The 22,822-nt window shown below is 40.6% G+C and overlaps 1 protein-coding gene across 4 annotated transcripts in view; it reads left to right on the top strand.

Annotated features, from left to right (window-relative positions):
• The window catches only part of G3BP1 (G3BP stress granule assembly factor 1), a 43,243-nt gene that overhangs the window by 8,304 nt on the left and 12,117 nt on the right, over positions 1-22,822 (top strand). For all 4 annotated transcript variants that reach the window (XM_007528763.3, XM_016190664.2, XM_060197969.1 and 1 more), the window contains exons 2-7: positions 9,644-9,756; positions 13,125-13,206; positions 14,561-14,734; positions 15,373-15,463; positions 16,930-17,023; positions 21,521-21,722. In XM_007528763.3, coding sequence (XP_007528825.1) covers positions 9,662-9,756; positions 13,125-13,206; positions 14,561-14,734; positions 15,373-15,463; positions 16,930-17,023; positions 21,521-21,722 — 738 coding nt within the window. In that variant the 5' untranslated portion in view covers positions 9,644-9,661. The remainder of the gene's footprint in view (positions 1-9,643; positions 9,757-13,124; positions 13,207-14,560; positions 14,735-15,372; positions 15,464-16,929; positions 17,024-21,520; positions 21,723-22,822) is intronic.

The raw sequence follows: 22,822 nt of genomic DNA, 5'->3' as shown, positions 1-22,822 counted from the left end.
TACAATCTATGTAGTTGGAAAATTTGAAAATTCAGATTGTATTTCAGTCAGTCAACTCTGCATAAGTAAATCTTGTTAATCAGATGTAGTTGATATATCTTCCTGTTTGTGGTTTTTCAGAATTGCAATGATAGTGTTGCATGCTTTTTAAATTAGGCAAGAAATGTATCAAAATTACGTTTTACTTGTAGGTGACTAAAGTTACCAGTGCTGTAAGCTAAAGTAATTATGGTTTCACCATTTGCTTTGAGGAAGCCTAAAGCCAACATGAAGTCATACTTTGAGAAAATTATACCTCAGATAGGACAGAGTAGCACTGTGGGATCAGTCAATTAAAAATAAAAAGAAGCAGGGGATGGGATGGTAGCGCAGTGTGTTAAGCGCAGGGCATGAAGCACAAGGACCAGCGCAAGGATCCCTGTTACAGCCCCCTGGCTTCCCACCTGCAAGGGGCTCACTTTACAAACAGTGAAGCAGGTCTGCAGGTGTCTGTCTCTCTCCCTATGTCTTCCCCTCTCTCTACTTGTCCTATCCAACATCAGCAGCAGCAATGGCAATAATAACAAGGGCAACAAAATGGGGAAAAAAATGGCCTCCAGAAGCAGTGGATTCCTAGTGCAGGCACTTAGCCCCAGCAGTAACCCTGGAGGTAAAAAGAAGTAAATATCAGTAAAAATCTTGATTTTCTTTTTTTCCTCCCCTTCAGTGTTGAATCCAGGCTGTCTTTATTTTACCTTTTAAAACTTGAAAATTGAGAGGGAATGGGGGAAAGAACTACAACACTGCTACATTTCTGGAGTGTTTTGGTTTACCTGTGTGATTCTGGATTTAAAACCTGGACCTTCTTGTTTAAGGTGCCTCTACTGGGTGAGCTATCACCCAGCCTTCTAGTATGTATATATTATGCACATATACACACATTATTTATTTATTTTTACCACATCACTCATCAGTTCTGGCTTATGATAGTGTGGGGGATTGAATCTGGGACTGAGAGGCATGAGAGTCTCTTTGTATGACTATTGTGCTATCTATGCCTGCCTGCAATCCTCAGTATATATATATATTTTTAAACTTGTTTTTTTAATATTTTATTTATTAATGAGGAAGGTAGGAGGAGAGATAGAAAGAACCAGACATCACTGGTATATGTGCTGTGCCAGGTATTAAACTCAGGACCTCATGCTTGAGGGTCCAGTGCTTAAACACTGCGCCACCTCTTGGACCACATGTTTTGTTTTAAATGGCATATTTTTTATTTTTATTTTTATTTTTTTTTAAATTTTTTATTTTATTTATTCCCTTTTGTTGCCTTTGTTGTCTTATTGTTGTAGTTATTATTGTTGTTGTCGTCGTCATTGTTGGATAGGACAGAGAGAAATGGAGAGAGGAGGGGAAGACAGAGAGGAGAGAGAGAGACAGACACCTGCAGACCTGCTTCACCGCCTGTGAAGTGACTCCCCTGCAGGTGGGGAGCCGGGGGCTCGAACTAAATGGCATATTTATTTATGAGAGCACTGCTTAGCTCTGGCTTATGGTGGCGCTGGGGATTGAACCTGGACCTTTGGAGCCTCAGGCATGAGAGCCTCTTTACATAACCACTATGCTATCTACCCTCTTAAAAGGTATATTTAAAGGTGGAGCCAAAACTTTTTTTTTGAGAGTGCCCCACTCTGAACTTTTCACCCTCAGAGTTAGGAGAAAGTAACCAGAGAGCTTTCTGTATCAGGAAGTAGTTGAAATTGGATGTTTAAATATTTATTTATTGGATAGAGATAGAAATCGAGAGGTGAGGGATAGAGAAGGAGATAATTTGCAACACTGCTGCAACACTTGAAACTCTTTCCCTCTGCAGGTGGGGACTGGGGGCTCAAACCTGGGTCCTTGTGTATTGTAATGTTTATGCTCAGCCAGGTGAGCCACCACCTGGCCCCAAAATTGCATTCAAAATTATTAGAGAGGGAGTTAGGCAGTAGTGCAGCAGGTTAAGTGCAGGTGGCACAATTACTGGCGTAAGGATCCCGGTTCCAGCCTCCAGCTCCCCACCTGCAGGGGAGTCAGTTTACAAGTGGTGGAGCAGGTCTGCAGGTGTCTGTCTTTCTCTCCTTTCTTTCTTCTCCATCTCTCTCCATTTTCTCTCTGCTCTCTCCAACAACGATGACAACAGTAACAACAATAACTACAACAATAAAAAGGCAACAAAAGGGAATAAATATTAAATAATTATAAAAATATTAGTGATTTAATATGGGTTTGCAATGAAATTGGATTTTAAAGAATCACAGCTGTTAAGTGAATATGAAATGATTAAGGGGGAACTAAACTCTTGGAGTACCCCATTTGCACCAATATAGATAACATGGAGTTAGGACCAATAATCTCTCTCTCCTTTTTTTTTTTCTTTTCCTATTTCTTTCACCAGTACCTTACATAAGTGTGATTTCACTGTTCCTGGGATGCTTTTTCATGCCATCCTCCCCCCCCCCCCCCCCCCCGTGGAGCTAATATACAGAGATAGCATCCATGAGGTGAACTCCTGGTCAGTAAGTCTGCTGAGAATTCTCTGGAAAGCCAAGTGTGTTTTCTATGAACAGTGGAATAATCCTGTATTTTTACTTTTGTTGGCAGAATAAGCAAGTAGTCTTCTGGGTGACAAAAGGTTGGGATATAGAAATGCTATCCCTCATGGTGGTTAATTATACTTGTATAGTAATAGCAGCTAACATTGAATACAAACCTCTCTTGTTAGATACTTTTTATTTTATTTTATTAAAGTTTTTTTTAAACTTTATTTTCCCTTTTGTTGCCCTTGTTGTCTTTTTATTATTGTTGTAGTTAATGATTGTTGTTGTTACTGATGTTGTTAGGACAGAGAGAAATGGAGAGAGGAGGAGAAGACAGAGAGGGGGAGAGAAAGATAGACACCTGCAGACTTGCTTTACCGCCTGTGAAGTGACTCCCTTGCAAGTGGGGAGCTGGGGGTTTGAACTGAGATCCTTATGCCCGTCATTGCGCTTTGTGCCACATGTGCTTAACCCACTGCACTACCGCCCGACTCCCTATTTTATTTTATTTTAAAAAATGTATTTATTATTGGATAGAGATAGAAGGGGGCTGTGTGGGAGTTGGGCGGTAGTGCAGTGGGCTAAGCGCAGGTGGCACAAAGCACAAGGACCAGCATAAGGATCCTGGTTCGAGCCCCGGCTCCCCACCTGCAGGGGAGTCACTTCACAGGCGGTGAAGCAGGTCTGCAGGTGTCTATCTTTCTTTCCATCTCTCTGTCTTCCTCTCCTCTCTCCATTTCTCTCTGTCCTATCCAACAACAACAACAATAATAACTACAACAATAAAACAAGGGCAACAAAAGGGAATAAATAAATAAAAAATATTTAAAAAATGATTTCTCAAAAAAAAAGGGGGGGGGCTGTGTTGGTAGTGCACCAGGTTAAGCACATACAGTGTGAAGTGCAAGGACCCGCACAAAGATCCGAGTTTGAGCTCCCAGCTCCCCACTTGTGGGGGGGGGTCACTTCATAGCCAGGTCTGCAGGTGTCTTATCTTTCCTCCTCTCTCAATTTCTCTCTGTCCTCTCCAGCAACAACAGTGGAAAAAATGGCCGCCAGAAGCAGTGGATTCGTGGTGCAGGCACAGAGCCCCAGCAATAACCATGGAGGAAAAAGAAAAGACAGAAACTTAAGAAGGGAGAGGGAGACACCTGCAGCGCTTCATCACCACTTTGAAGCTTTTGCCCTACAAGTGCCACACCACCTGGCCCCGAGACTTTTTTAAAAATAATTTTATTTATTTATTGACATGTGCTACCAGAGATTGAACTCGGGACCTCATGCTTGAGAGTCAAGTGCTTTATCCACTATTCCACCTCCCTCCCGGACCACCCGAGATTCTTTTTTTTTTTTTAAAGGTTTTATTTATTCATTAAAGAGAAAGATAGAAAGAAGGAAAGAACCAGACATCACTCTGGTACATGTGCTGCCAGAGATTGAACTTGGGACCTCCTGATTGAGAGTCCCATACTTTATCCACTGGGCCACCAAGACTTTTATAGTTGAAAATTTAATGAAAATAACTGAATGGCACAGAGATTGTCTTACTAGTCTAGAAGCACAACTAGTGAATGGTATTGGAAAATTTTCCCCACTGAATATGGTCTAAGTTTTGAGGGTTTACTTTTGTTCTATCTCAAGCACTCAGTTACAGCTTTTGGCTTTTTTTTTTTTTTTTTTTAATTAGAGTTCTATTCAGTTCTGATTTATGGGGATTGAATCTGGGAGCTCAATGCTTCAGGCATGAAAGTTATTTGCCCTATTACTATGCTATCTTCCCACCACAAATTCATTGTCTTATTTTACTGTCATATTTTACTCTGGCTAGTGAAGTCTGACATAGTTGGAACTGAGAAATTGATGGTCTTGCTTATTGTCTTTTCCTCCTTAATAATTCCAAGATGGTGACATTTTTCTTCTTGAAGTCAAGAATTCTGCTTTTACCTATCCCTGACCTTTTGTTTATTGGTAATTTTTTTTTTTTTTTGCCTCCAGGGTTATTGCTCCTGGAGACTATTGTTTCCCTTTTTTGTTGCCCTTGTTGTTTATCATTGTTATTATTAGTGTTCTTATTGCTGTTGTTGGATAGGACAAAAAGAAATGGAGAGAGGAGGGGAAGATAGAGAGGGGGGAGAAAGAAAGACACCTGCAGACCTGCTTCACCACTTGTGAAGCGACTTCCCTGCAGGTGGGGAGTCAGGGCCTCCAACTGGAATTCTGATGCTGGTCCTTGGGCTTTGCCATGTGAGTTTAACCTGCTGTGCCACCTGACTCCCTGGTGAAAATTTTTAAAGGGGAATTACACTTTTCTTCCCATGGTTATTTCTACATCTCCAGGACTTCTGTGCTCTTGACTTTTTCTGAGAAAGAAAAATACTGCAGCACTGAAGTTCTAAATATAAGTTAGTAGAAAGTAAACGTCCATTAGTGAAAATTACTGATAAAATTTGTAAATAATCCAAAGGGTTTGTCATATTGACCTGAAAACAGTGCAGGTAAGGGAGTTATTGAATCTTTACATAGTATTTCCTTGCATTGCTTATAACCTTTGTCATGGAAAGTGAGATAAGTTCTTTTTAGATTTGTTTATTAATAGGAGAGGGAGGAGAGAGAACCAGAGTATTAACTCTGGTGAAAGTAATGCTGGAGGTTGAGGGTGGGCAAGATAGCATATGGTTGGAGATGCTCATGTCTGAGGCACCACAGCCCCAGGTTTAATCCCTGCACCGCCAGAAGCCAGAGCTGAGCAGTGCTCTAGTAAAAATAAATGCTGTGGGTTGAACTTGGGTACATCAACCAGAGCCAGTTTATCCACTGTGCCTCCTCTCAAGATAAATCTTTTAGGAAGTCTTTCGGTTTTCATATCAGCATTAGAAGAGTAGAGCTACCATTGATACTTGGAGTAAAGCTAAGTTTTTTCCTTCTGATTTCTAGTCTTACCAAGAATGTATCCGTATTAACATACTGTTAAGTTAGAAACAGCTGGAGTCCGCAAATGTACAAATGTGAAACAAATGAAAAAAAGGACAAGTGTTCCAGAAAGGTTTGATAAGTGTGGGAGAGTCTGACAGAATTTGTGTTTTTATTGATAGGCATAGCTCACAATTGTCACAGTGCCTCCTGCCTTTTAAAAAGAATTGATTATTACATATGAAAAAGTTAAACATGAGCCAGAGCAAGACTAACCAGATGACTAATCTAATAAATGGATACAGCCAGGAACCCACAGCATGCAATTCTGCTCTGCTATTGAGTTATTTTCCTGGCTTCATTGGGCAAAATGTTTTATGCCATTAGAGCTTCACAACTCTGGACTGAATTTCAGGTAGAATGTGTGAGAGAAAGCAAGGGAACCATAGCACCAATTTTTCCTGTGTGGTATGGAACAGGGCTTGAACTGTAAGTGCAGGAGCCCTCCCAGGTGGGGTAGCTTACTGTGGCTCCTTAACTGGTCAGGACAAGCCAGCCCTTTACAGTGAATCCACTTGAATTTATTTTCATTATTTTGTTTTCAAAATATTTATTTATGAGAGATTAGCATACCAAGTGTGATGTCTGGGATTACAGGTTCCAGACTGATATCTGGATATCTCTCTTGTCCCCTACTCCTCAATTTCTCTTTTTAAGAAAACAACATTGTAGGTGCTTCTCTCCTCTCCACACCCCCAGTGCACTACTCAGCTCTGGGTTATGGTGGTGCCATGGATTGAACCTAGGACTTTGGAGCCTCCTGAGAGTCTCTTCCCCATATCTATCCCCGCACAGTAACTACTTTCTTACTCTAGATTTTTTAATAGCTGATAATTCAACCTGACAAGTGGATGATCAGAAATATATTTCATAGAAGATTCTGATGTATGAGAATATTAAGTGAATAACAGTTTTTCTTCCTATTATATATCAGATGTTTGGGGCAAGAAGGTTATGTAAAGTGTTCTTGATATGGCTAGCATTAATGATTAAACATTCTTTTCAGGTATTACTTTTTTAAAAAAAAATATTTTATTTATTCCCTTTTGTTGCCCTTGTTTTATTGTTGTAGTTATTATTGTTGTTGTTGGATAGGACAGAGAGAAATGGAGAGAGGAGGGGAAGACAGAGAGATGGAGAGAAAGATAGACACCTGCAGACCTGCTTCACCACCTGTGAAGCGACTCCCCGGCAGGTGGGGAGCCGGGGTTCGAACCGGGATCCTTATGCCGGTCCTTGTGCTTTGCGCCACCTGCGCTTAACCCGCTGCGCCCGACTCCCTCAGGTATTACTGTTATCTTGAAAGATCTTGAAGCCTTAGACTATTTTAACTTTGGTGTTCACTTTTTTTATAAATCTTTTATTTTTTTAATATTTATTTTCCCTTTTGTTGTCCTTGTTTTTTTTTTGTTGTTGTAGTTATTATTGTTGTTATTGATGTCATTGTTGTTGGATAGGACAGAGAGAAATGGAGAAAGGAGGGAAGACAGGGGGGGAGAAAAAGATAGACACCTGCAGACCTGCTTCACAAGACCAGGATCCTTTGGCCAGTTCTTGTACTTTGCGCCACGTGCGCTTTACCCGCTGCACTACTGTCCAAGTCCCTGGGGTTCATTTTTATTTATTTTTATTTATTTTTACCAGAGCTCTGCTCAGCTCTGGCTTGTGGTGGTGCAGAGTATTGAACCTGGGATTTTGGAACCTCAGGCATAAGAGTCCCTTTGCGTAATCATGCTATTTATGCCCGCCCTTAGGGACTCATTTTTTTAAAATCATTTTTATTGAGGAATTAATGGTTTATATTATAGTACACTATGAATCCATATAAAAAATAGCTCCTGGAGGCTATTTTTTTTCCCTTTTGTTGCCCTTGTTGCTTCTTGTTATTGTCACTGTTGTTGGATAGGACAGAGAGAAATTGAGAGAGCAGGGAGAGTGAAAGAAAGACACCTGCAGACCTGCTTTTCACTGCTTGTGAGGCAACCCCCCTTCAGGTGGGGAGCTGGGGGATCGAACCAGGATCCCTCTGCTGGTCCTTGCGCCTTGTGTGCTTAATCCACTGTGTTACTGCCCAGCCCCCAGGGACTCATTTTTTAAAAAATATTTTATTTATTAATTAATGAGAGGGATAGGAGGAGAGAGAAAGAACTAGACATCACTCTTGTACGTGTGCTGGGGATTGAGCTTAGGACTTCATGCTTGAGAGTCCAACACTTTAACCATTGCGCCACCTCCCGGACCACCCAGGGACTCATTTTTAAAACAGTCCAGCAATCTTAATTTATCCTGTAAAATGCTGAACATTTTTAGTCATTGGAACATTACTTTCCCCTCCCAAGTTATATTTAAATTGATAGGAGTGTGTGTGTGTGTGTGTGTGTGTGTGTGTGTTTTATTTTAGCCAGAGAATAGTGCTGAGGCTTCGGTGCCTGTAAGATGACTCTTTTGTTTCCAGTGGGCGGTTTCCTCTATTTGAGAAAGAATGAGAAGAGGGGGTAAGGGAAGAGGAGAGACAGACAACCTGCTTCACTGCTCTTGAAGCTTCCCTCTGCAGGTGCAAGGCCTTGGGCTTGAACTTGGGTCCTCATGCTCTACCAAATATGCAACCACCCAGCACCAACAGGAATATGTATTATATTTTAAATTTTATTTATTTTGGGTAGAAACAAATTGAGAGGCAAGGGGGAGAGAGGGAGACACCTATAATGTGTGTGTTCAACCTAGTGTGCCACCATCCAGCCCTAGAAATGCTTATATAGTGCTTGTTTTTTATTTAAAAATTTAAAAATTTATTTTATTGGCTGGAGACAGAAATTGAAAGGAGAGGGAGAGAAAAAGACCACAGCACTTGAGTTTCCCCAGTGCCATGGTACTCCCATGTGGTGGGACCTGGGTGATGTGAAGTGAGCACCCCTCTCCCCAGTGTGAGTGCCTGCAGAACATCATCTTGTTGCATGGAGGGTGCTATGCTCTACCCAGCATATTTCTGAAGACAATTTCAGACAGAAACCATCACTTTCAAAACTGCTTACTGAGAACCTAGTTTGTAAAATATTTAATTATATTAAATTATGGGCTAATGACATTAGAACTTGATATATGATATTGATTTCTGTAGAACTTCAGAACTATGAGTTAAGAAAAATCCAGGGAGTCGGGCTATAATGCAGCAGGTTAAGTGCAGGTGGCACAAGGTGGAAGTGCAAGGACCACTTCATAGGTGGTGAAGCAGGTCTGCAGGTGTCTGTCTTTCTCTCCCCCTCTGTCTTCTCTCTCCATTTCTCTCTGTCCTATCCAACAACTGATGACATCAATAACAACAATAATAACTACAACAACAATAAAAAGCAAGGGCAACAAAAGGAAAACAAATTGAAAAAAAAATCCATAGGCGAGATGATGCTTTTTCACATATATACTTTTGGGTTTTATGGGGATGATTGGAAATAGGTAATGGACAGTAGTATGATCAAGCTAATAATGAGTTTTTAAGAATTTCTTTTCATTTGAATAACTTATGTGTTCAGAGATTTAAAATATTTTTTTTTACTTTTAAAAATTATGCTTCTGTTTATTATTGGGTAGAGACAGAGATAGATATTTATTCATAAATAAAGCTTTTCCCCTGCAGGTGGGGACTAGGGACTAGAATCTGGGTCCTTGTACACTGTAATGTGTGTGCTTAACCAGGTATGCCATTGCCTGACCCCTATTTTACTTGATTTATTATTGGATAGAGATAGAAATCCAAGATGGATGGGGGTAGAGAGGGAGAGAGACAGAGACACTTGTTGCTCTACTTCACCATTCTTGAAGCTTTCCCCCTGCAGGTGGGGGAACAGGGATGTGTAGTCAGGTCCTTGCACACTGTAGTGTGTACTTAACCAGGCACAGCCTGCCCTCGAGATTAATATGTTTCTACCTTCGGTGTATAATCTGATCTGTGCTTATGTTTATTTTTACCATATTTGTTCCTGTCTACAACCAAGAAGCAGAAGCAACTTTGTGTGACTTTTCTTGGATTGATTCTAGCTAAATAATCTTTCTGCCACTTTCTTCCCTTGTAATTTGTGTTTAAGGTTGAATGAACACTTAACTTTTTTCCCCAGGTTGAATTGACCAAAGCAATGGTTATGGAGAAGCCTAGTCCCCTGCTGGTCGGGCGGGAATTTGTGAGGCAATATTACACGCTGCTAAATCAGGCTCCGGACATGCTGCACAGGTATAGTTTTTATTCTTCTGAGCAATCCAGTGCTTAAAGTTATGTAGTATGTGGGTTCTTAGTGTTGGTTTTTCTTCTTACCTATCCTGTTACCTTAGAGGGTGTAGAATAAATGATTCATTATGTGTAAGTGCGAAAGATGATGACTCTTAAATTATATAACTTAAAAATTATTAGAAAAAAATTGAAGACTAAGTTGCCTAAATTTAAATACTATAAGAAAGTTCAATTAGTATAATTGTTTTGATGTTTTTGTTATGTGATGACTTCTTAAAGAAATTATCAAAAGTAGCAATGCTTTTGTGCTGATAGGCTTTAAAGACCATGGGGTATCTTTTTAGTGGAAATGATATTTGTAAATTAAAAACATTGTATAAGGTGGGGTAAATAGCATAATGGTGACACAGTCTCATGCCTGAGGCTTTGAGAGTTCAGGTTCAATCCCTCGAGCCACCATAACCTAGAGTTGATCAGTGTTCTGGTTAAAGAAAAAAGAGAGAGAAGCTTTCCCCTGCAGGTGGGGACTAGGGGCTCAAATCTGGGTCCTTGTGCACTGTAACACATGTTCTCAACCAGGTGTACCACTACCCAGTCCTCACAATTTTTTTTTTTTTTTTAAGGAGGCAACATCTATTTACTTAGTTTTTACCAGACCACTGTTCAGCTCTGGCTTGTGCTGGAGATGGAACCTGAGAGCTCAAAGTCAGAGGCTTAAAGTCATTTGCATAACAATTCCTCTCCTAGGGATATATCCTAAGGAACCTAGCACCCATCCAAAAAGATCTTTTATTCAAAGCAGCACAATTTGTAATAGCCAGAACCTGGAAGCAATTTAGGTGGCCAACAACAGATTAGTGGCTGAGAAAGTTGTGGTCTATATACACAATGGAATACTACTCAGCTATTAAAAATGGTGAATTTGGGAGCAGGTGGTAGTGCAGTGGGTTAAGCACATGTGGCGTAAAGCACAAGGACCAGCTGAGGATCATGATTTGAGCCCTTGGCTGGCTCCCCACCTGCAGGGAAGTTGTTTCACAGGCAGTGAAGCAGGTCTGCAGGTGTCTGTCTCTGCCCCTCTCTGTCTTCCCTTCCTCTCTATTTCTCTGTCCTATCCAACGACGACATCAATAACAACAGGAACTACACCAACAATAAAACAAAGGTAACAGGAAATAATTAAATATTTTTAAAAAATGGTGAATTCACCCTCCACCTCATCTTGCGTGGAGCTTAAAGGAATAATGTTGAGATAAATCAGATAGAGAAGGATGAATATGGGAGATGATCCCATTCATAATCAAAAGTTGAAAAATAAGAACAGAAGGGAAAACAAAAAGCAGAACTTGGACTGGATTTGGTGTATTGCACCAAAGTAAAGGCGGGGCTGGGGTTTGTATTTGTGTGTTCAGGTCCTGGAACATGATGGCAGAGGAAGACCTAGGTGGGAAATTAAATGTTATACGGAACACTGAGAAATGTTACACATGTACCAGCTACTGTATTTTACTGTTGACTAAACCATTAATCCCCCAATAAAGAAGGAAATGTCATTTGCATAACCATTATGCTGTCTTCCCAGTCCTGTAACATCTTATTTTATAAAAATGTAGCTCAATTTCATCTCCTGATGAATATATAGGTCAGTTCCATTATTTGATGAACATGTAGGTCAGTTCCATTATTTTACAGCCAGTGCTGCATTATAAAAATGTAAGAGGCAAAAAAATAGCTCAGACTGTTAATTGCAGAACTTCTGTGTATAAGACCTGTTAGGCTGCACATTCAATTCCTGGTATTACCTCAGTGCTGTTGTCTTCCTCTTATTCATGATAAATGGGTACAGAGATCTTTCTTTTCTTTTGTTTATTTATTTTTATTTATTATTGAATAGATACAGAGAAACTGAGAGGGTAAGAGGATAGAAAGAGATAGACAAGACACCAGCAGCCCTGCTTCACCACTTGTGAAGCTATCACCAGCAGGTGGGGGTCAGGGGCTTGAACCTAGGTCCTTGTGCACTGTGATGTGAGAGCTTAACCAGGTATGTCACCGCCTGGCCTCTGGTAAAGGGATTTTTAATTAAAAAAAGTTGAAATAAAAAAACAAAATCCTGTGGTCTGGGAGGTGGCACAATGTTAGATAAAGCATCGGATTCTCAAGCTTGAGGTCCTGAGTTCAATCCCTGGCAGCACATGTACCAGAGTGATGCTTGTTTTTCTTCCACTTGAAGGATTAATGGCTTATATTCCTGTTTACACATAGGTATAAGTTAATTTTTTAAAAATACATGTTTCCCTCCCTCCTTTATTGTATAGAAACAGAAATTGAGAAGGGAGAAAGAGATAGAGAGGAAAAGAGACAGGCACTTGCAGCCTTGCTTCACCATTCGTGAAGCTTTTCCCCTGCCGGTGGGAACCAGGGGCTTAAACATGGATCCTTGGGCACTTAACCAGGTGTGCACCACCTGTCCTCAGATTAATGGGTTTTTAATGAGATGCATTTAATGGAAAATTGCAGTACAGATCTAGCTCAGAGAGACAAAAAAAAAAAAAAAAAAGACCTTCATGGAGAGTAGAAGAGGGCCTCAGCCCAGTTGTCTCTCACTGTGTTTGTATTTTTCTACCCTTCTTTCCTTCAATTAGAGTATTGCTCTTTCACTTGTGGTTCTGGGGATTGAACCTAGGATTTTGAGGCTTCAGGCATGAAAATTGTTTTCGTAACTGCTACGCTGTCTTCCCAACTGCCTGTGTTCTTCTGTAAAAGCAAGAAGTTCTGCTTTAAGTGACTTTCCTGATACGAACTATAAAATTTCCTCATCATAGGAACCTAGGACTTGTGAGGCTTACCGAGAATTCTCTCTCATTGACCAAACCCATTTCTTTCTCTCTCTTTTTTTTTTGATATATACTTTTTTAATTATCAAGTTTGTTACAAGACTATAAGATACAATGTATAGTTCCACACCACAACCACCACCAAAGTTTAATATCCCCACACTTCTGCCTCCCAAAGATAACCTCCATAGTTCTCACAAGTTTGCTTATTTCTGTTTTTTTTTGTATTTCTTTTTTCTTTTCTTTCTTTCTTTGCTAAGTTAATGTAAATCAATCTCTAGATTCCACATATGAGTGCAACCATTTGGTAGCTGTCTTTCATCTGTTTCACCTCAAGTTCCAACTATCTCCAGACCCATTTCTTTTAAGCAAATATTGACATGTAGGGTATACAGTGATTACATGCAAAGATGAAAAGGAAAATTCATTCCTATCTCCTAGATTCTGTCAATGAGACAGATAGGTGCCAAGCATAAAAAATAAACCTGGTCTTAACATGCTTAAATATGAATTATTTGGATTCTTTTTATACAGATTTTATGGAAAAAATTCTTCCTATGTACATGGGGGACTGGATTCAAATGGGAAGCCAGCAGATGCTGTATACGGCCAGAAAGTAAGTTTTTTAAGCTTTACATGGGCTGTAAGCAGCAAGAAAGTAGCTCATAAACTGGAAACGGATACTTCATAGACTTGTTGATATTTAAAAGATCAAATCTTACATTTCTTTTCAGAAATGTAGGTACAAGATTCATCCAGACTTTCGCAGTAAAAGGGAATGTCATAATAAAGCCAATCTTAGGAATGTTTGATTTTTAAACACACATGGAAATTAGAAGTAAATCACAGACGAAAAGTGAGCATATGCTGTTGGAAAAAATGACTAATTGTTCTAAGAACTATAAAATATCAAGGCATAATAAAGTGAAGTGTAATAAAATGTATTCAGTAACTTAGGTTATTAGACTATTCATTGGAAAGTTCAGGTTTTCTTTTTTCGGTTTGGTATGATGTGTTCTGAAGTTGTGTTGTTGGGAGATGATTGGTTTTAACTTGGAATATCTATTTAAACCTTTTAGGTATGTTCAGGATATATATATATATATAATTTATCCATACAAAGGAAACACTGACAAAAACCTTTAGGATAAGAGGGGTACAACGCCACACAATTCCAACCACCACAACTCCGTATCCCATCCCCTGCTCTGATAGCTTTCCTATTCTTTCTCCCTCTGGGAGTATGGACCCAGGGTCATTATGAGGTGGAGAAGGTGGAAGGTCTGGCTTCTGTAATTGCTTCCCACTGAACATGGGCTTTGGTAGGTCGATCCATACTCCCAGCCTGTCTCTCTCTTTCCCTAGTGGGGCAGGGTTCTGGGGAAGGGGGGCTCCAGGACACATTGGTGGGGTTGTCTGCCCAGGAATGTCCGGTTGGCATCATAGTAGCATCTGTAACCTGGTGGCTGAAAAGAGAGTTAACATATAAAGCCAAACAAATTGTTGAGTAATCATGAACCTAAAGGCTGGAATATTGCAGATAAAAATTTGGGAGGGGGTTTCCTCTGTTTTGTAGATAGCTAGTAGGCCTATTTTAGTTATATTCCAAAGGGCCCGTGACTATACTAGTGTGTGTGCGTGTGTGTGTGTGTGTGTATATATATACATATACATATATATATATATATATATATTTTTTTTTTTTTCCTGAGCCTAACATCTGATAGGCAGTTGGATCAAAGTTATTGTCTCTGGAGATGATGTCATGGCTGGGAAAAGGGCTATAGAAAGCTGGATCAGGGAGGGTATTTTTTTAAAGGTCCTGAGAATAGACTGACAAAAGAAAAATTATAGTGTAAACCTGTATACTTCATAGTTTAAATATCTAAATTTTCTTACCTATAATAGAAAAACTTTCTTTTGTTGTTGGAAATTGTACAGCATTTAAGGAACTTGTCTCAATTTCTTAGGAAATTCATAGGAAAGTGATGTCACAAAACTTCACCAATTGCCACACCAAGATTCGCCATGTTGATGCTCACGCCACTCTGAATGATGGTGTGGTGGTCCAGGTGATGGGGCTACTTTCTAACAACAACCAGGCTCTGAGGAGATTCATGCAGACTTTTGTTCTTGCTCCTGAGGTATGAAGAAGCAATGACAGGTTGTATTTATCTTTTACTTAGTAGTTTACTTGCTAAGACTTGTTTATAAACATGAGAGGAGAACGAGAGCACCACTCTGGCACATGTGATGATGCTGGAGATAGAACTTGGGACCTTCATACTGTTGGGGATTGAACCCAGGACCTCAGGCTTAAGAGTTCAATGTTTTATCTACTGTGCTACCTCCCAGACCACCACCACCCTTTTTTTCCTCCATTACCTTTGATTGCATGTTAAATTATTCTTGTTTATAAACTCAGGGAATTTGCAGTATTTGCAGTTGAGATTATGTATTCATTTGGGTGGGCTATGGGTATGACATTTACATGCTTAGTGTTGTCAGTATTTACATAACCATCAGGTTGTATTTTAACTGAGCAATATCTGGGTAGTCATTGGGTTTTTCCACTCTGGTGCTAGTGCTATTTTAAGACAAAACATTCTTATGTTGAATGGTCTGTACCTTTAGCATTCCTCAGTGTGAATTGAAATGTCTTCAGATGTTGCCAAGTGTCTTCTGGAAGAAGCTCCTGCTAGTACTTGAGAACCATCCTTAAAGAAGTGTTAACTTTTAAACAAATTGCTGTGTAAATGTGAGCTTTTTGTTGCTTTTGCAGGGCTCTGTTGCAAATAAGTTCTATGTTCACAACGATATCTTCAGATACCAAGATGAGGTCTTTGGTGGTTTTGTCACTGAGCCTCAGGAGGGTAAGTTATTTTAAAAATTTTGTTTTTGATGTTATCACATCTTCCTATATAGGATATACATGTTTGCTTTTAATGTTTCAGTCACCTCCAATTGTCAAGGTATGTGAAGGATTTGAGTCACTTTCCTACCTAATGGACATTGGTAAAAGAAACGAAAAACCTAAGTCAGGAATAGACATAATGTCACACTACTTAATAGTCACCAGGAGTGTGGTGTTCCCTTGCTCCCATCCCCACCATCTCTTGGTTTATGTGGGACACTGGAAGTCTGGATGAGCTGTATTGTAATGGAGAACATTAGTCATGGAGAAGCCTGAGTCTAGGAAACCCAGACCTTTTGTAATGGGCTGGAATTTTGCTCTGGAGGGAACATTTTTTGTCTCTTTGCCATGTAAATTATTCAGAAATACTGCCTATAAAGACAAGATTACCACTGCATTCAGTAAGGATGTGCAGAAATGAGAGACACATGGAGAAATGTATCCAAATACTAATAAGTGCTTTAGTATTTTTTATATGATTGAGATGATTCTAAGTGCTTTTTGTCTACTTGTGATATGACAAATATGCTTTAGTTATTATTTTTCCCATTATATTGGGTCACTGAGTTAAGACAAGTACTTGTCTGATTTGATAATAGATGGCCATGGTTAAGTGGTACAGTTACATTGGGTTACTGGTAATAGGACCTTGGAGTGCTTATAATCCAAACACAGTAGCTGTAGGTTTTGTCTTTAAAGCCTATGCTAGGGCAGAGGGGAGACAGCATAATGGTTATGCAAACAGACTCTCATGTCTGAGGCTCCAAAGTCCCAGGTTCAATCCCCCGCACCACCATAAGCCAGAGCTGAGCAGTGCTCTGGTTAAAAAAAAAGCCATGCTATATAGTTTTAACCAAAATTTCCATTTTTTTATTTTTTGGCCACTAGGGTTATTGCTTAGTGCTGGCACTATGAATCCACTGCTCCTGACAGCCAGTTTTAAAGTTTTGATTGAAAGGGAAGGGGAGATAGAAAGATAAGACACCTACAGTCCTGCTTCAACACTCATGAAGTGTTCCCCCACCTGTAGGTGAGGAGCAGTGTCTTTGAACCTGGGTCCTTGGCATTATAATGTATGCTTCACTAGGAGTGCCATCTGTCCCCATACCCCTTTTTATGTGCTTGTCCTCCATAGGGTTCAAGGCTGCTGCTGCTTTATTTAAAATATGTTCTATTGGGTTTCAATATGATGAGAGTGAGATACAGGAGAGACAGAGACCAGAGCACTGCTAAACTCTGATTTATGATGTGGTGATTGAATCTGGTACTATGGGGCCTCAAGCATGAAGTTATTTTTGCATAACCAATTTGCTATCTCCCCCCACTGTCTTTTATTTATACACACACAGAGTTGTCTTTTTGATCAAGGTAAAAATTGCAAGTGAATCTTTATGAATAAAGTACTAATATAAATTTCTCACTTAGAATCTGAGGAAGAAGTAGAGGAACCTGAAGAAAGACAGCAAACACCTGAAGTGGTACCTGATGATTCTGGAACTTTTTATGATCAAGCTGTCAGGTAAGAAAAAGTCTGTTCCTCTCTTCAGAGCTCTATGAGAATTTGTGTTGTCTTGTTACAGTCCCTTTGTTGGAAGTCATTCATACATTATAGTTCAAAATAATTTCATTAAGTATAGTTTCCCAGAAGAAAAGTTTTGCTATTTCTTACTTGAGATGCACTATTAGGTCTATTTATATAATAGCAGTTCTTGCCTATCCCTTTGGTTGTAAGTGAATAGTAGACTTGGATATATATATATATATATATATGTTGTTAAAATTCGTAGGCTCTTGCTGGGTGGGTTGGCTTCACGGGCGGGTAACAGAGACGCGGAGACAACGGCTGGGCAGGGAAGCTGTATTTCTTTATTCAGGAACAATGATTCATAAACTAAGACAAACTAATCACCAAACAGAACTCTGCTGTCTCTTTGTGGTGGCACAAGCACTCTCTCTTACTCTCGAACTCAGGAACCGTCTCTTACTGTGGAACTCTCGAACTCTGGAACTCTTCCACTGTGGAACTCTCTCTTACTCTGTAACTCTGAAACTCTCGAACTCAGGAACCCTCTGTCGGGGTTCCTTGGGGCTGGGCCAAGCGGGCCGCGAAATTAACTGGACTGATCCAATTCTCTTGGCGGGGGAGAGCTAGAACAAACCAATGTAAAGCATATGACATATATATATATATATATATATATAATTTCTCACCAGAACACTACATAGTTCTGGCTTATGGTAGGTTAGGAGTCTGGGGCTGGGTGGTGGCGCATCTGGTAGAACACACGTTACAAAGCTCAAGGACAAAGGTTGGAGCCCCAGTCCTCACCTGCAGGGGGAACGTTTCACGAGTGGCGAAGCAGGGCTACAGGTGTCTCTCCCTCTCTGTCTCCCCCTTCCCTCTCAATTTCTGACTGGCTATCCAATAAAGATTGAAAAGAACCTGGGATCCCCAGGACTAAGGCATGCAAGTTGTGTAGGTCACTATGCTATATCTCCCCTGCAATTTGGGATATAAAGGAAAGAAAAAAATGTAACAATTGTTGGAAATTCAGAAATGAACAAAAAATTTAATTGATTGTGGTGCCCAGGAGGTGGTTTAGTGGATAAAGCAGCAGATTCTCAGGCTTGAGGTCCTGAGATAATTCCTGGATCATGTGTGCCAAAGTGATGCTCCAGTTTTCTCTCTTCCCTCTTTCTCTGTTATTAATCTTAAAAAATACATTTAGGGAGTTGGGCTGTAGCGCAGCAGGTTAAGCGCAGGTGGCGCAAAGCACAAGGACCGGCATAAGGATCCCGGTTCGAGCCCCGGCTCCCCACCTGCAGGGGAGTCGCTTCACAGGCGGTGAAGCAGGTCTGCAGGTGTCTATCTTTCTCTCCTCCTCTCTGTCTTCCCCTCCTCTCTCCATTTCTCTCTGTCCTATCCAACAACAACAACAACAATAACTACAACAAAAAAAAACAGCAAGGGCAACAAAAGGGAATAAATAAAATAAAATAAATATTAAAAAAATACATTTATTAATTTGGGCCCTATGGATGGGAATTGTGTGTTATGTCTTACCTCAGAACGGAAATTCTTTTGATAGGAAAAGAAATCAATGTTTACTTGTTCCCCTGATTATTTAATGGTCGAAGATATATATATTTTTAAATTATATTTATTTCTTTATTGGATAGAAACAGCCAGGAATCAAGAGTGCCTCACCACTTGCAAAGCTTTCCCCTTGCAGGTGGGGACCGGGAGAGGCTCAAACCTGGGTCCTTGTGCATTCTGACATGTGCACTCAGCCAGGTGCGCCACCACCCGGCCCCTGGTCAAAGATATTTTTAAGTGTTTTGCAAGGATCCATGATGGAATAGTAACCACATTGCTCACCTGGGTTACTGATTAAAATGAAGATTTGTTATACCAATACAATTAGAGGATTTAAGGAGGGGAGGGACCACATGTAGACTTTACAGATGTTTCCAGTGATTTATTGGTTATTTTTTATTTTTATTTTTTGCCTCCAGGGTTATTGCTGGGGCTCAGTGACTGCACTATGAATCTACTACTCCTGGAAGCCATGTTTATTTCCCCATTCTTGTTGCTCTTGTGGTTGTTACTGCTGTTGTTGGATAGGACAGAGAGAAATCAAGAGGGGAAGACGGGGAGAGAAAGATAGACATCTGCAGACCTGCTTCACCACTTGTGAAGTGATGCCCCCCTCCTCCCCACAGGTGGGGAGCCGGGGGCTTGAACTGGGATCCATATCACCAGTCCTTTGCGCATTGCAACATGTGAGCTTAACCCATGTGCTACCACCCAGCTTCTTTTTATTGGGTATTCTAACCAGAGCACTGCTCAAATCTCTCTGGCTTGCTGTGATACTGGGAATTGAACCTAGGATTTCAGAGCTTCAGTTGTGAAAGTCTATTTGGAGGTTTAAGAGTACCATTCTGAATTGTAGCTTTTTCTGAATTGTGTCCTTTTCCCTTAAATTTATTGTGTGCTTCCCCCCCCTGCTGATTGGGCTTTTTAATTTAATTAATTTATTATGGATAGAGACAGTTCAAGGGTGGAGGTAGAGATAGATAGACACCTTCCTCTGCAGATAGAGATCACAGGCTTGAACCTGGGTTCTTGCAAACTAATGTGTGTGTTTAAACAAGTGTGTAACCATTTGGCCCCCTGATTGGGCTTTAGAGAGTGAACTTGGCTTTGTGCATGAGATATTGCTATCCTACTTCACAACTGTTTTTATTTAGTTTTTTTTTTTTTTGGAGAAAAGGAGAGAGAGGGAGAAGGAAACACTACAAGTGCTGTTCTACTATCCTACACTACCATCATTCCTACCTGTCCTTGGTGCTATCGCACGGCACTGGAAATCAAATTGAGGTTTGACACATAGAAGGCATGTCTTTGAACCTGTTGAAGCAATTAATGCGTGCTTTCATTATGAAGATTTTCTTTTTTAATATGCATTTCTCTGACAATCAGTGACATTAAGCACTTTCTTATTTATCTATTTTGCCTCCAAGGTTATTGCTGGGGCTCAGTGCTTGCACTATAAATCCACTGCTTCTGGAGGCTAGTTTTCCCCTTTTGTTGTTTATCGTTGTTGTTATTATTGCTGTCGTTGTTGTTGGATGGGAGACAGAAATCAAGAGAGAGGGAAAGATAGACACTTGCAGACCTGCTTTACCGCTTGTGAGGCCACCCCTCTGCAGCTGGGGAGCCAGGGACTCAAACCAGGATCCTTACACCCGTCCTTGCGCTTTGCACCATGTGCACTTAACCCTCTGTGCTGCTGCCCGTCTCCCTCCTTTTTTTTTTTTTTAAAAAAAGATTATTAATGAGAAAGATAGGAGGAAAGAGAGAACCAGACATCACTCTGGCACATATGCTGCCGGGAATTGAACTCCGGACCTCATGCTTGAGAGGCTAATGCTTCATATACTCTTGGATCACCATTATGAAAGACTTACTCCCTCTCTCCCTCCCACCATCACCCCCCTTTCTTCCTTGCCTCTGGGGTCATCTCTGGGGCTCACTGCTTGCACTATGAATCCACTGTTCCTAGCTGCCATTTTTTCTAGATAGTGCAAAGAAATTGAAAGGGGATGGGGGAGATAGGGAAAGAGAAAGACACATGCAGAACTTACAAAGCTTCCCCCTTACAGGTGGGGAGCAGGGTAGCTTGAACCTGGATCCTTGCGGGTCCTTGTGCTTTTGTATGTACACCTGGCCTCTGAAAGATTTTTTAAAAAAATTTATTTTCTTTTTGTTGCCCTTTTGTTATTGTTATTGATGTCATCATTTTTGGATCGGACAGAGAAATGGAGAGAGGAGGTGAAGACCGGGGGACAGAAAGATAGACACCTACAGACCTGCTTCACCGCCTGTGTAACGATTCCTCTGCAGGTGGGGAGCCGGGGGTTTGACCAGGCTTTGCGCCACGTGTGCTTAACCAACCCACTGTGAAACCACATAACCATTTTTCATTGTATTGTCCATTAGTGCTGTCTACTTGCATTGGTTGTACACTGCTCTCAACATGGGTTTCTTTTCTGTTTGTTTTTTTGTTTTACCCAGAGCGCTACCCAGTCCTAGTTTATAATGGTACTGGGGATTGAACCTGGGCTTTTTGTACCTCATGCATCAAAGTCTTTGGATGGCTATTATGCTATATCCATAGTCTTTCTCTGACCTTTTCCCTTTGCAACACTGAAACTACCCATCAAAGAGCTCTTTCTGGGACACAAGATCAAGAAATCTTGTAATATGTGATAGGTAAATTATAATATTTCAGGATTCTAACTGAAAAAATGGTTCAGTGAATTTGCCTACCAGAATTTAGCAGAAAAGCTCAATGCAGTTAGGATTTTCTAGACATTTTATTTTAGTAATTAGCTAAGTTCTTAATCTTTATTATAACAATGTAGCTATTTTGGGGTTCATGCCTTTATTGTTAAGAAATACTTGGATACTTCAGTGGAGGCAGAATAATTCTCAACATTTTTCCTATGAAAGCAACGAATTGGAGGAACATCTTGAAGAACCTGTTGCTGAGCCAGAGCCTGATCCTGAGCCAGAACCAGAGCAGGAACCTGTGTCGGAAATCCAAGAAGAGAAGTCTGAGCCAGCCCTGGAAGAGACTGCTTCTGAGGATGTTCAGAAGAGTCCATCTCCAGCTCCTGCAGACCTAGCTCCAATGGCGCAGGAGGACTTGAGGGTATGCAACCTGTCTGCATCTGTCTATACTTTGTCTTATAAGATTGTTTGGTTAATTTTGCTCATCTTTTTTTTTTAAATTTTTTATTATTTATTTTCCCTTTTGTTGCCCTTGTTTTGTTGTTGTAGTTATTATTGTTGTTGTTGATGTCGTTGTTGGATAGGACAGAGAGAAATGGAGAGAGGAGGGGAAGACGGGGGGAGAGAAAGATAGACACCTGCAGACCTGCTTCACCACCTGTGAAGCATCTTCCCTGCAGGTGGGGAGCCGGGGGCTCGAACCGGGAACCTTATGCTGTTCCTTGCACTTTGCGCAACGTGCAACCAGGATCCTTATGCCGGTCCTTGCACTTTGTGCCACATGTGCTTAACTCTCTGCACTACCACCCAACTCCCCCTAACAACTTTTCTACTTAGAATATTGACTTAAATTTATGAAGCTGGGAGTCAGCGGTAGTGCAGCAGGTTAAGCGCACGTGGTGCAAAGCGCAAGGACTGGCATAAGGATCCCGGCATAAGGACGACGACATCAACAACAATAATAACTACAATAGAAAACTACAAGGGCAACAAAAAGGGAAAAATAAGTATAAAATTAAAAAAAAAATTTATGAAGCTGTTCATCTCTTCATTCTGGTCACATCAGGATGACATTGACTCAGTATCCTCAAGTGCTACTCTGAAGGATTCTGCATAAGTGACTCTGTTTTGGAGCCAAGGTTCTTAAAGTATCCTTTGTCTAATATCCAAGTACTTCTATGCTGGGTGGCGTTCTTATTAGGGGAGCTACCAGTAAAACATATAAAGTTCTTTTGTATCACTGGGACTCTGCACATCAAAACTACCTCTCCCAGTGACCATATTCCCTTTTTTCCTTTTTAGATAGGACAGAGAAATTGAAAGGGGATGGGTAGGGTAGGTAAGACTATGGTAACATGTATGCACAAATGGGTGCACCTCTGCTTGGGCCCCAGATAGGTTTCTTGATCTCTGATAGTTGATATATGAGTGAGAGACAGGGTTCTTGATCTCTGGTAGTTGATATGTGAGTGAGAGACAGCTGATACATGAGTGGGAAAGAAATGATGCGGTGACTTGACT

The sequence above is a fragment of the Erinaceus europaeus genome, chromosome 9 (assembly GCF_950295315.1).
Source record: "Erinaceus europaeus chromosome 9, mEriEur2.1, whole genome shotgun sequence".
In the NCBI taxonomy this organism is placed as follows: Eukaryota; Metazoa; Chordata; class Mammalia; order Eulipotyphla; family Erinaceidae; genus Erinaceus; species Erinaceus europaeus.
The sequence above is the reverse complement of the archived record's forward strand: the minus strand, read 5'-3'. Positions and strand labels throughout refer to the sequence as shown.